We start from the raw sequence: 14,066 nt of genomic DNA on the forward strand, positions 1-14,066 counted from the left end.
ACGGAGAGGTGAGGAGCGGGATCGAATGTCCCTCCCATCAGGATGGAAATGCCAGCTTCAGGAATTATTTGTGGAGCTGTGGCCTGGCCCGAGCTGGGGGTCAGGAGCTGCATTTGCAGCATCCTCAGCAGCACTGGGATTGCAGATGTGGGCAGAACAGATCCAATCCCTTGGTTCTCCACTGATCACAGCCCAAACCTTCTCTCTGTGCTGAAGCAGCTCTGATTTTCTCGATTTCCTGCAGGATTTTTGCAGAGGAGATCCTCTGGTTTTCCTGAGGAGCAGCACCTGCTCTGGGCATTAGGAAAACCATGGGATGGCAGGCTGGGCTCCCACAGGAGGAAAAACCTGGGAATCTGCCAGTGTCCATCGAGGAGACACCTCCTGCACATCTCCCAGCTCCTGAATTCTCCAGGAAAACCCTCCCTGATCACTCCCGTGGTGAAGCTCCCCCTGTTTGGATGGAATTACTGGGAAAGGTTAAAATCAACATCAGCTTTTTTATTTCTGGAGAAAGATGATCTTCAAACACAACCAAATGTTTTTTCTGGACAATTCCATGAAAGGATTGTTCCATTCTCCAGAGAACTGGGCTCTCCTGTCCCTTCCCAAGAGCAGCAAGTGAACCCTAAACCCAGCATCCATCCCAGCCTTAGCCTGGAATGCCACAGGGTCCTGCAGGCTTTTCTCCAATCACAGAGACAAGTTCTGGTTCCTAACACAAAACAGATTTTAATTCCTCACCCCACACAATATTTTGTAAACCAGAACATCAGATCAGTGTCACAGAGCCCCATAAGAGCCAGGTCAGCACCTTAACAAAAAGCAGCAGTGGGGTTTTGTGTGAAACTGGGTTTAAATTCACCCTTGCTTTGGTTTCTAATGTCAGTTTTGCCCTTTTGGATTTGTCTCTCTGAAGTTTGACAGAAATTTATTCTTTGGAATACACAATGAATTCATCCTCCTTCACTCCTCAAAATAGTCCTCTGAAAAGGCAGGTGTAGAAAAATACTTGTGAACTATGAAATAAAAACAAATAAAAAATAGCTTTGGCTTTCAAAAGCGAGTGGGTTTGTTTTCCTGCTTCTCCCAGAAAATCCAGACCTGATTCCCTCCCCCCTGAGGCCTCCTGGCAGGGTTGTAGAGGCACAGTGACTTCTGCAAGGCCACACAGACAGGTTGGACCCCCAAAACCAAAAATGCAACATTCAATTCCTGTCTTTTCTCCCATGGCATCTTAGAAAAGAGCTTGGGGAGAGATGTCAGTGTAAAACTGCACTTCTTGCCATCTTGAGTTCAACAATAAAATGTGGATACTTCTTTTATCCAATTAATGGAGACACAGGAATTTGGATCCTTTTCCTGCAGTGCCCTGAGCCTTTCACTCCTTGATCCATTCCTTCCAAGCACATCCAGGCTGAGCTGATGTCACAAATCATTCCCAAGGAAATGGCTTTTATTTCATTCCAGCTTTTCTCCCACAGAAATCTTCCAGGCCTTGGATCAGCTCTCTCACCCTTGGGTGCTCCAGCTGAAGCCTAAAACCAGAACAAGCTGGATAAATCAAGAGAGGGAAAACAGGGGAATGCATCAACACCTGGAAAAACTTCAGGAATGTGGAATTTTGGGGTGATTGTGTCACTTTTTCTCCGTGGCCTCCTGCCCTTTGGCTGTGGCCACCCGGAACTGTGGGACGTAGGGAACGGCGCCTTTGGGCTTGAGGCTGCCTTGGATGAACTCCCTGACATCTGCTGGGATGTGCTGCAGAACCATCCCCTCTGTGAGCAGAGCTGTGCTCTGGAGCTGACACATCCCCCTGGAGCTGCCTGCCAGGAAAATGTCCCTGTGTCCCTTGTGCAGGGATGTTATCCCCAGGTAATACAGGCTCCTCTCCGCACCGCCGGGGAAATCATCATCCAAAGGCTCCGAGAATCCCTCTGAGGAAAGCAGGGACAGAGCCCTGCTGGGCTGGGAGCCAGGCAACACCAGCACAGCCCCACTGCCCACTTCCCAAGCACCACTGGAGAAGGCACCCAAAGGCAGGGAATGCTCCCCTAGGAAGGAGCTGCCCAAAGAACTCCTTGGGTTTGTTTTCCGTCGGCAGAGGCCGGATGGGGAATTGTCGATGACTGTGGCGTATCTGAGCTCACACTGAGCCCTGCCCTCTCCATCCTGGCAGCTCCTGGAGGAGCTGCTGCTCTGGAAGTGGCTGCTGGAGCATGCTGAGTCACATTCTGAGTCCTGGGGGGTTGGAAATGTGCAATCAATCCCTAAAAATTCTCCTGGCTCTTCTTTTTCCGAGGGTTTGGTGATGTTGATGTCTCCCAGCACCAGCTCTGCCTCCAGCAGAAGTGGCTCACACGACATTGGCTCGGGGTGCTTGGCAAAGAGATGCTCCAGAGTTTCAGGCTGGAAGAAAAGAGGGATTTTAATGTTCATTTATTATGGAACAGCTTTGTTTCACTCTCCAGGTTTTATGGATCCAACACCAAAGGTCATTGCCTGGAATTCTGCCACCTCGAGTTCACACATGGTTTTTAAGAATTTATAGTTGAAAATCTTCTAGGACAAAATTTCCTTGATAGATTTAATCATTGCTACATCAGCTGAAGGAACTTTCCCTGCTAGGATTGGATTATCCAGGTCAAATTCAACCTTTCCAGAGGATTTTTGGAGCATTCCCACCTGCTAGGATTGGATTATCCAGGTCAAATTCAGCCTTTCCAGAGGATTTTTGGAGCATTCCCACCTGAGCAGCAGCTGCATGTTTGAACACCTCAGTTTGGGAGAAATCCAGGATTTACTGCTCCCTAAAGGAAATCATCCACCAGGATGAACTGACAGCAGCACGAGAGCTCCAGAGGAAAACTCCCTCGCACTTCCTAAAGAATTCAGGACCAAACAGATAAACCCAGGTTTTTTGTGGATTAACAGACCACCTTTCACAGCAGGGAAGCTGCCAAAATAATGAGGAAAATGTCAAAATACTCAGAACAGTGGGAAATCAGAGCAAAGAGTAAAACTTGCTGTTGCTGACACCTGGGTCATGAATTTGGGATTTTCCCCACACAAATCCACCACCTTCCCATATCAAAATGAACAGGGAGCTTTGAAATAACAAAAACAACCTTTTTTTTTCTCCTCATGGATCCAACCCCTCCCAGCCAAGGCCAGGGCTGTTTTGGCAAAGGCCACCATCTGCCACCTATTAAAAACTGGCAGATATTTATCATATCCAATGCATATTGCAGAGGCCTGGGAAATGGGAACCTCTGGATGGAGCCAGAGGGGTGAACAGGGCTGGATTTCCACTGGAGACAGAGCTGGAACAACAAACCAGGGAAATACAAACCTGCTGGAAATTCACTCCCTGTGCCCACGAGCAGTTCTTGGGGTTGGGAACATCCTCCCAGAGCAGCTTCTTCATCCTGAAATGGCAGGGAAAGGTTGGAGCTGGTGCTGCTCCCACAGGGACCAGGGAAGGGATCTCTGCCATTTGATTCATCCATGAAATCATCATGGCAGAGATGAGAAATGGCCCAAATTTCATCCAGAACAGAAAGAAGGGACACTCCAGGTGGCAGTGGGAAAATGGAAAGGGTACAGCCTGTGCTGAGTGACCACAACCCACAGGGCCTAAAGCAACTCCAGGAGAGCTGGAGAGGGATTTGGGACAAGGGATGGGAGGGACAGGACACAGGGAATGGGTTTAAGATGGAAAAGTGGGATTGAGATGGGATTTTGGGTAGGATGGGACAGGCTGGGATGGAATTCCCAGATTTGCTGTTGCTGCCCTGGATCCCTGGAGTGCCCAAGGCCAGGCTGGACATTGGGAATTGGAGCAGCCTGGACAGTGGGAGGTGGCCCTGATGGGATTTGATGTCCCTCCCACCCAAACCAGTTTGGGATTGTGTGACACCAGCTCAGCAGAGTGGCCCCAGTGCAGCTGCAGCTGCAGCACCTGGATTTTTGGGGAACAAGGAACAAGGAACAAGGGAGGTACCTTTGGTGTGACACCAGCACCGCTCCCAGCAGCAAAACTGAGGTGGAAAAAACAATTGGCAGAACCAGGTGGAGGCTGCCACTACTCCCAGTTTCAAATCCCCCTGGAAATAAAGGAGTTCAGCTATTAATGCAGCAGAATGATTGTCTGGGAGCAAACAGCTGGCAAGAGAGAAACAGCAAATAGCAGAAACAACAGCTCAGATGGGGAAATAACCTTGAGCAACACTTTTATTGCACATGGACAAACCTTTCCCTTGGGAATAAACAGACAAAAAGGAATTGTTTTAAATAGGAGTTTAATCCCTCACTCAGCTCAGCCCATGGAGAGTTTTCAAATTAAAGCTGAAGTCTGATCACTGTTTGTAGGTACATTACAGTGACTTCATTACTACTTTATTTTTTTCCAGATAGGACAGAGATTTTGCTTTTAGGGGTCACTTTTACAACATAAAAAACAGAGGAAAAGATCCTGTCAGTCACCTTTGGCAAACTGATCCGTGGCTCTGGCTTTGCCAACTCCTCCAGCAAACACAGGGTAGAGGCTGAACTGGTACTTCTCAATCAGGATAAAGTGATCTGGAAAGGGGAAATCAGCCTTTGGAATCCACTGTTATCCATTTTCAAACAATTCCCTCCCAGGGGCACAGATCAGAGCTCAGAGCAGCCCAGAGAGGGCAATCAAGGATTCATCTTTTAGAGATCCCTACTTCAGAATCCTGAGATTCAAACTGTCAATCCAGCATTATTCTGTCATGGAATGAGCTCCTTATGGAGCTGCTGGGATCATTTCTAGGAGTAAAGCCAAAATGCAGATATTAATTTGAATAATTAGCTGGTGTGTTCAATATTCCAGAACTAATTTTATTGTATTGCCACAAAATGAACTCACTCCAGAGCTTAAAGTGATTATTAATGCAACAGGCAATCCTCTAATGAGCATCAAAATTTGATTTATTGGTCAAGAGAAGGGATTAGAAACAGGGAAGAGGAAAAGGGGCTCAGAGCTCAGAAATCCCACATTTTCTGTTCCACACTAATTAACATCAATTCCATTTTCAAGCACACACTCACCATAAATAAAATATTTCCTGAGACTGGGAGGAACTCGCAGCCATTTCATCTGCTCCCCTTTGTTCAGGTTCCTCCACTCAATCACAAAGGATCTGATCCCAGGGGTGTGGGGGGACAGAGCCCAAAGCAGCAGCACACAGGAGCTGTTCAGCAGGTGAGCACTCAGGGATTGCACAGCATCCACTGGGAAAACAGGGAAAGCACCTGGGATCCACATCCCACAGCTGCTAAAGCTTCACCACCTCATCCCTTTAATTACATTTTAATAAACCCACATCAGCAGAGGGATTGTTCCCCCAAGCCACCAAAATTTGGGTTGCACTAAACCAGTCCCAAGCACTCAACAGATATCAAATATTCCAATTTTCACCACAATTCCTTATTTATCCTGAACAAAAAAAATTTAAAACTCCTGAATTCTCAGGAATAAATTAAGCAGAGTGCAGCCAAATGCAGGAATTGCTGCTCAGGAAGTGGAGCAGGAATTGCTGCTCAGGAAATCTGAGGACTCTCTACCCTGGCAGCCCAAAACAAGACCACATTTCATTCTGGAAACAACAAAACACTCCCCAGCAGGAATGTTGGGTGTTCCCAAATCAAAGGAGATGAATGATCAGTTCTCCAGCAGGATTTTATTTTTCTTTGATTAATTATTTTATATTTTATTAGTGAAGATAGCCCAATGGCAACTTTTTTTCCCCAAACCCAAAAATCACAGGATTTTCATGATGGAAATCTCAGTTTTCCAACAGCTCTGAATGTATCCCCACAAAACATTCCTTATTCTAACAGAGTTTTACAGAATTTTACCCCAAAGGAAGCTTTCCCCATGAACATCACCAGCATTTCCCACACCCCACTATTGCTGCTCTTACCTGTGCTCATCTGCTGGGACAGAGTTAAATCAGAATTAACTGCAGAAATCCCAACTGAATTCATGGCTAAAATGGTGATGGTGTGGGTTGGCTCAGTCCATGGGAAGGTCCAGCTGGTGCCATGATCCACCAGCTCCTCCCAGGAGCTGTTCCCTGGGGTCTGGTGCTTTATGATGTAGCTGCTCACGCTGCACAGCGAGTGATTCTCCATCAGGGGCTGCAGCAATTCATTGATTCGTGGGCATTAATTCCTGAGCTCCTTCCCCACTCCCTCATTCCCAGAGCAGAGCTTGTTTGGGCAGTTTTAAGGAAACAGGAGGCAGGAAGGATATTCTGGCTCCTGGTTTTTTAGCCAAGGTGGAGTTAAAGGTTTCATTTCCCTCCCTGAGAGCTGCCTCTTATTGCAGCAAAGGGAAGAAGGACAAGGAAAGCCAAACTTCCAGATTCCCACAGCAGTTCCCTGTTTTACACATTTTTCAGGGCTCAAACCCCAGAGTAGCACATGAACAAACAGGAATAGGCACTGAGGAACTTTTTCAAGGCAAAAAAGGCAAAACCATCTCCCACTTTATCCCAGGATTCCCACCAGGATTCCCCTCCTGCCTCTAAGATGAGCCAAGCAATTGTCAGGAACTCAGAAAAAGGCAAATCCCAATTCCCACAAGCCTCATGTGCCTGTCACACTCCCCTTCTGGCAATTTCACTTTTAGGATTTAGGATCAAAGCTGCTCCCACCTTCCACAGGAGTGTCACATTCCTCTGTTTCCTCGCTGGATCCTCAGAAATGATTCTCCAAAATTCCGGGCCTTGCAAAGGAGCTGCAAAACAACAAATTGGGAAGGACAGTGACACCTGAGTGTGGCAAAGCCCAGCCCTGAGAGTGTCCCTGACCCTGGGGCACAGACCTCTGATGTCCTGAACCAGGGTTTGGGCTGCTCTGCTCCAGTCACTCCAGTATCCAGCGCCGTCCAATTCCCTGCAGCGGACCTGGACCACGTATTCCACACAGAGCTGCTCCACTTTTATCACAGCCCAGCTGCCTGCAGGGTCTGGCACCTCATAAAGCTGGGAGAGAAGGCAAAAAACTCAGAGTGACAACAAAAGGATGTCCAGGCAGCTCTCAGAGTCAAAATTCCTGAGTGAATCCATGAGGGAGTGGGATTGTGAGGAATATTCCTTGGTGGACGCTGCAAATGCTTTTGGCTGTGATTTCCTCTGTGCACAAATGCCATAAAAACCAGCTCCAGTCTAGAGGACAGCAGTGCAAGGATCCCTGCTCCAGTACCTGTGAGGGGTCAGCTGCACCCCCTTGTCTTCATTTTCTTCTGCCTTCACTCAGTCAGGATTAAAAACATGAAGGAGATGAATTTTCTCGTGTTTGCGCTTGGTTGTTTATTAAATCTTATCTAAAGTACAGAGAGCTCTGCAGCACTTCAGCTACCAGCTAAAAGTGAGCAAAATGGAGCTGAATCCAGCTGGTTACCAGCTCTTTTAAAGCTCAACAGTCCAATAAAGAGCTAACACCTCTAGTATTGATAATTTTGACCCAATAACCAAACACCTGTGATCCACACTAACTATCCAACCAAAAATTACTGCCTGAAACCAGGAAGGAGAAGGAAGAAGGAAGAAGAAAATGAAGATGGGGTGATGCCCAAGAATTTCCATCTTGTCCCATACTCATTACTATATTCTAAAAACCCCAAACTCCAAACCCTTCACCATGTGAAATCCCACATTTCTATTCCAACTCCACACCAGTGATTTTAACTCCATCACTCAAATTTGAATTTTTCTCCAAAGCCTCAGGTCCAAAGCAGTGTTCTCCTGGGGGGCAATGCCAGAAAGAACAGAAAGTTTGAAATGCCAGGTTTCAGGGTTCCCAGTACCTGCCATGGAATGTGCTCCCTGCTGGCTGAGCTCCAGCGGATCTGGAACCTCAGATCCCTGCTGGCAAACACAGGCTTGGTCCAGCTGACGTTCAGCAGCCCCCAGGAATTCCTGCTCAGTTCTGCTCCCACCTCAGAAGGGGGGAGAGGCTTCACTGGAAAAGGAACAATTCAAGAAATGACTGCAATATCTACACTAAATTTGCCATGGAATCAAACCCTGGCACACACAAACCATGGCAATGTTTCCATGGATTTCACAACAGATTATTCTGGGGCTGCCACTTGCTACCTGCCCTGGGATAAAGAGCAAAAAACAATCAATGTTGAGGGTTAAGCTGGATATTTGGGGAAATTTCTCCATGGAAAGGGGGGTCAGGCATTGGAGAGCTGCCCAGGGCAGTGCTGGCTCCTCATTCCTGAAAATCCCTGTGGATGTGGCACTTGGGGACATGGCCAGTGGTGGCCTTGGTTGGATTCCATGGTCTCCAGGGCTTTTCCAACCTCAGCAATTCCATGATTCCTTTATTTCCATGGGGTCACCCCTGCAGAAAGCAGCAGCTCCTGTAAAGGCTGGGGGCAGCCATCGTGCAGTGATTAATGGAAATTTTTAAATTTTATTAATTGGAAATTCCCCCCAAATCCAGCTTCTCCAGAACAGGAATTTCCCAAAACTCTTGTTTGTTAATCAAGCCAAATTGAAATAAACTTATTTTGGATGATTAGATGTGAATGAGGAGAAAACAACAACAAAAAATAAATAATTTTTCATTTTGGATGGTGCTGGAATGGGTTTGTTTTGCTGTACTACAACACAGAGCACCCTGCATCCAGGATAAATCATTGTCACCACATAATAAATGTACTTTATAGTTATATAACTCAAATTTATTTCATAACTGTATAACTGTAATTCATTTCCTAATTCTATAGCTCAGATTTATTTCATGCAGCACCTCTGGGGTCCAGCTGCCTTGTTTGCTCTCACCCACGTTCACATTTGTGTCCAATAAATACCCAGAGAACTCTCAGTCACAGAGCAGATAAAAAAAGGTGATTTGCACATTTTGGAGTTTTTAAAACACTCAAACACTGCTCCTGCCTCTTGGTTTTACCCAAATTTAAGCACAAATTTAATTTTGTGCTCTATGTGTCACAAAACTTTGCACCAGCATGGAAGAGCAGGGAGAGTCCCCATGATTTTAAATGGATTTATAAGTGTGTAAATAATACACTGTACTGGGGTATAAACTTAATTAATTGAAGACAAATCAGTCTGAACAATTAAATAACCAAAACCTTAAAAATGAGCTTCATTTTGTAATACAACACTTGCATTTTCTGTAGAGGGAATAACAGGCAGAAGTGGATGTTTCATTTTAAATTTGCTCCTGTATGGAAATAACATTTAATTTTAATTTTTTTTTTAAGGTAATATCAAACCTCTCATATTTTTTATTTCCAACCTATGGAAAAATTCTTTCCCTACACCATTTAAAACCCAGGGGCACAAGGGATGAGAGATTCATGGATTTTGACCTACCCACATCTGCTGGAACGACACAGGTTGGGGAGGATTCCAGAGTTCCCAGGAAATGTTTAAATTCTATCCACAGGGTGTATCCAGACAAAAGGAAAATGGGCTGGAATGTGCACTCATAGGAATGATTCCCCTGGAAATGGCATTCCTTCACCTCTGAGTTTGGAGACAGCCTTGGAAAATCAGAGCAGTAAATTTGGCTCCTTAAAAGAGGAAAAAAAAAAAAGCAAACCACATTCAGTGATACACTGCAAGTGTAAATCTGGAGGGAATGAAAGGAATGGGGGAGCTGGAAACATCCTGGGATTTTGAGGTTTATTTGGATCCTGAACCTGAATGGATCAGAACATTTCAGCCCTGAGATTCTGAGGATTATTTGGATCTTGAATCTGAATCTGCACTGAATGGATCAGAACATTTCAGTCCTGGGATTTTGAGTATTATTTGTGTCTTGAACTTGAATCTGCACTGAATGGATAAAAAACATTTAATTCCTGGGATTTTGAGGATTTATTTGGATCCTGAACCTGAATGAATCAGAACATTTCAGCCCTGGGATTCTGAGATTTATTTGGAACCTGAACCTGAATGGATCAGAACATTTCAACCCTGAGATTTTGAGGATTATTTGGATCTTGAATCTGAATCTGCACTGAATGGATCAGAACATTTTAGTCTTAGGATTCTGAGAATTTATTTGGATTCTGAACCTGAATCTGCACTGAATGGATAAAAATATTTCATTCCTGGGATTTTGAGGATTTATTTGGATTCTGAACCTGAATCTGCATTGAATGGATCAGAACATTTCAGTGCTGAGATTTTGAGTATTATTTGTGTCTTGAACTTGAATCTGCACTGAATGGATAAAAACATTTCATTCCTGGGATTTTGAGGATTTATTTGGATTCTGAACCTGAATCTGCACTGAATGGATCAAAACATTTCCCTCCTCAAAGCTTTGGCTCTGGGAAAAGCAGGACAAACAACCAAAAGCAACAGGTACAGCAAGAGAAGGCAGCTCCAAATCCTCGTGGGATTTTTGGGATTGGCAATAAACACAGCAAGGTAAGTCTGCCAAGAATTGACTCCAGTCAGGAATGACTTCCAAAATCCCAGCTGGCAACCAGGGGGAAGCTGCCACAGACACCCAGTGAGGTCTCCAGGAGATGAAAATCCCATAAAAACATCAACTCTGGATTAAAAACCCCACTCATTATCACACCTGGCCACAGAAGAGAGCAGCCCTGGGTTCTGGATGAAATGGAACTGGATCAATTCTTGGAGTGGGAATTTTTCAGCTTCCTCCTCAGACTTGTGAGGAGAGGGTGGGAGTTACTGAGCTGAAGCAGCAGAGCTACTCTGGGTGGAAATTTCCTGTTCCTGTGCCTGGGACTGGAGCATTCCCTGCTCCCACTGCATCATCCCTCTGGAGCTGTTTCTCCTGGCAGAGGAAGATGCAGAAACAACCCAAGCAAAACAAAACCCCACAGGCAGAGCATCACACACACACAGCAGGGCTGCACTCCAGCTCCAGCAGGGAATTCAGCAGGAATTTCATTGCATTCTCCTCTTTCAGGCCTTGCTCTGAACAAAGAACCACAAAAATCAGAACAAAACCAAAAATCAGCAGCGACTGGGAAGGATTTGCAGGCAGTGGGAATGTCACTGTCTGATCTAGCAGGAACATGAACAAATCTCCACATTATCACCTCCTACTAGAAAATGACATTTTTAGCTAAACTTGAACAGTGAGAAAGTGGCAATAAAAGCCCTGATGAGCAGCATGGGGTTTCTTCCCAGCTCCCTGCCCAGCAGTGCACTCATTATATTCATATTTGTGAAGGCAGATGAAACAAAAGCTACCTCAGCCCTCAGCCAGGCATTAATCCTGCCCCAAAAGCCTCCACTTGAACTTTCCAGCATTCCAGTTATTCCTCCAGCCCACAAAACCTTGGGAAATATTCACCTGGGCACCAGGATCATTCAGAACTCCACCAAAGGATCAGGCCTCAGAGCTGATGGAAGCTCTTTGCCAAAATTTCTGCACCTCCAGCCCAGCAGAGCAGTGAAATTCTGGATTTTTTTGCCTCAGGAAGAGTTGTCTGTCTGTCTGTCTGAGTGGTTCTAGGAAATCCTCAAGCTCAACATCTCAGGGATGGGATGGGATGGGATGGGATGAGCTTTGAGGTCTCTCCAGGATTTTGGGATTCTGGGCAATATTCCCTTCAAAGCTAAACTTTGGATCTCTAAGCAAGAATTTTTTTTTTTTTTCCCCCTTGGAATGAATTTGTTTCATCCTCTCTTTTCACTTTTGTGTACACAGAACAAAAAGATGCAGAATTACAGAAAAATCAAAGACTGAGTGGAGCCCTCAGGAACTCATCTCAGAGCAGCTCAATTCACATCAGATGGAGCTGCCAGGACCTGAGAGGTTCCAAGAATTCCAGAGCTCCCCCAGGCCACACATTCCCACTGGGACTGGGCTTTTCCCTGATTTCCTCACAGTTTGGAGACAGCAGCAACTGCAACAAGTTTTTAACTGATCCTAGAAATCTTCTGGAAGAGAAGTGGTTCCCAAACAGGTTGAAAAATGCTAAAAAATTTATTATTATTATTATTATTATTATTATTATTATTATTATTATTATTACTACTTTAATTATCTGGTATCTCTGAATTTATTATTATTATTATTATTGTTATTATTAGTATTATTAGTATTATTATTATCTGTTACATACTCAGAGATCTCTGAATAAAGAATCTGTTAATTCTATAATTACATTTCTGCAGAATGCTTTGATATTATATTTATATATTACATAATTACTATTTTATATATAAATACTATATTCTAATGTATTCTAATATATAAATTACATCTCTATAATTATAACATATTCTAATATATAAATTCTATATAATTATAATATAAAGTCTTAGCACATCCATTTCAGACACGAGTTGAGCAGTGCTCTGAGCTCTGCCCTCCTGCTGCATTCTCACATTATAACATTATACACACAACAGTAATTTCACCATTATAAGCTGCACCATTTTCACTAAAATTTTGGTCCTAACCCGAAGTGCGGCTTATAATCAGGTGTGGCTGATATATGGACAAAGAATGAAAAGTTGCTGTTTTAGTTTGGAGGACAGGTGTGTGCTGAGAAAGGCAGGAGCTTCTCTTTGAAATGGAGAATGGAAACCCCCTCCCTCCAAATTATTGTAATTTTGAAATCAAGGGGCTCTCAGGCAAAGATATGGGAATAGGAATAACAGTTCTTTACTAGGGAAATTAAAATAGAAATACAGCACTACAAAGAACAAACCCCAAACCCTGACACAGTCAGAGTACAGCCTGACACCCGTCAGGCAGGGTGTTGGCAGCAGTCCCATCCCATGGTGGCTGCATCCTCCTGCAGTGACAGATGTGGCTCAGCTGGAGCAGTGCTCCTGTACAAGGTCCAGTTTCCCTCCGGAGCTCCAGTGGGGATGTGGAGAAATCCGGTTTTCCTCTGGAGTCCAGTGGAGAAAGGGGCTCCCTTAGTGTCCCAAACCCTCTGTTTTTATCTTGGTAAGAAATGTTGGGCTCTTCCCCCTGGCTGGAGCAACTCCCAATGGGATGCAGTAATTTTATCAGTGCCACAGTGGGACTCAATGGCCATGAGCAGAAAATGACTGGCTGGAGGAAGGATGGGTTGTGAAAAGATAAAGAACAATGCCCTGCCTGGTTTATAAACCATGGCCATGAACAGGAGATATCCCATGAGATAAAGAACACTGCCCCAGCTGGTTTATAAACATGGCCATGAACAGGAGATATCCCATGAGATAAAGAACAATGCCCTGCCTGGTTTATAAACATGGCCATGAACAGGAGATATCCCATGAGATAAAGAACACTGCCCCAGCTGGTTTATAAACATGGCCATGAACAGGAGATATCCCATGAGATAAAGAACACTGCCCTGCCTGGTTTCAATGGATGCCCATTAGCAGAATATCTCCCACAGAGATCAGGATCACTGCCCCACCCTCAACAGATGGTGATAGAATAAATACTTTTTATCACACCCTGTGTTGTAATGTGCTGCTTATAATGGTGAAATCACTGTATATGTATCACATCAATAATTATAATATATTTCAATCATATTTTGAGCAATGCTTTCCAAACATGAGAGAATTTTAAATCCTTCCATACCTGTGATATCTTAACTGCAAACTCCCCAGGAGCAAGGTGGTTGGGTTTGCAGACCACCTGCAGGTCATTTTACTCAAGTACCCATCAGTCTCACAGGAGATATTGAAATCCATGTCTAATTAAAGGAGATGAAAAGCTTAATTAGTGAGACACGAGGGTTGCTACAACAACAGCAATAAAAACAGCAAAAACAACATGAAACAAACTGAACAAAAAAATCTTTAAAATTTTTTTAAATGCAAAAAAGGCAATAAAGAAGGGAAAAGAAGGGAAAAAGAAGGAAATAGAAGGGAAAAAGAAGGGGAAAATAAGGGAAAAAGAAGGGAAAAAAGGGAAAAAGAAGGGAAAAGGAAAGGAAAAAGAAGGGAAGAACAAGGAGGGAAAGGGGGGAAAAAGGGAGGGGGAAAGGGGGGGAAAACAGGGGGAAAACAGGGAAAAGGGGGGAAAAAATGGGATAAAAGGGGAAAGAAGGGGAA

The 14,066-nt window shown here is 44.5% G+C and overlaps 1 protein-coding gene across 1 annotated transcript in view; it reads right to left on the minus strand.

Annotated features, from left to right (window-relative positions):
• Nucleotides 1-706: 706 nt before the first annotated feature.
• Nucleotides 707-14,066, minus strand: part of LOC117000474 (leptin receptor-like) — a 33,092-nt gene continuing 19,732 nt past the window's right edge. The window contains exons 9-19 of the mRNA XM_033068116.1: nt 13,591-13,705; nt 9,384-9,583; nt 7,841-7,995; nt 6,857-7,016; nt 6,687-6,769; nt 5,952-6,168; nt 5,077-5,259; nt 4,486-4,581; nt 4,004-4,106; nt 3,353-3,428; nt 707-2,409 (exon numbers count right to left, since the gene is read on the minus strand). Of these exons, the coding sequence (XP_032924007.1) occupies nt 1,639-2,409; nt 3,353-3,428; nt 4,004-4,106; nt 4,486-4,581; nt 5,077-5,259; nt 5,952-6,168; nt 6,687-6,769; nt 6,857-7,016; nt 7,841-7,995; nt 9,384-9,583; nt 13,591-13,705 (2,159 nt within the window). The 3' untranslated portion in view covers nt 707-1,638. The remainder of the gene's footprint in view (nt 2,410-3,352; nt 3,429-4,003; nt 4,107-4,485; nt 4,582-5,076; nt 5,260-5,951; nt 6,169-6,686; nt 6,770-6,856; nt 7,017-7,840; nt 7,996-9,383; nt 9,584-13,590; nt 13,706-14,066) is intronic.

The sequence above is a fragment of the Catharus ustulatus genome, chromosome 9 (assembly GCF_009819885.2).
Source record: "Catharus ustulatus isolate bCatUst1 chromosome 9, bCatUst1.pri.v2, whole genome shotgun sequence".
Classification (NCBI taxonomy): domain Eukaryota; kingdom Metazoa; phylum Chordata; class Aves; order Passeriformes; family Turdidae; genus Catharus; species Catharus ustulatus.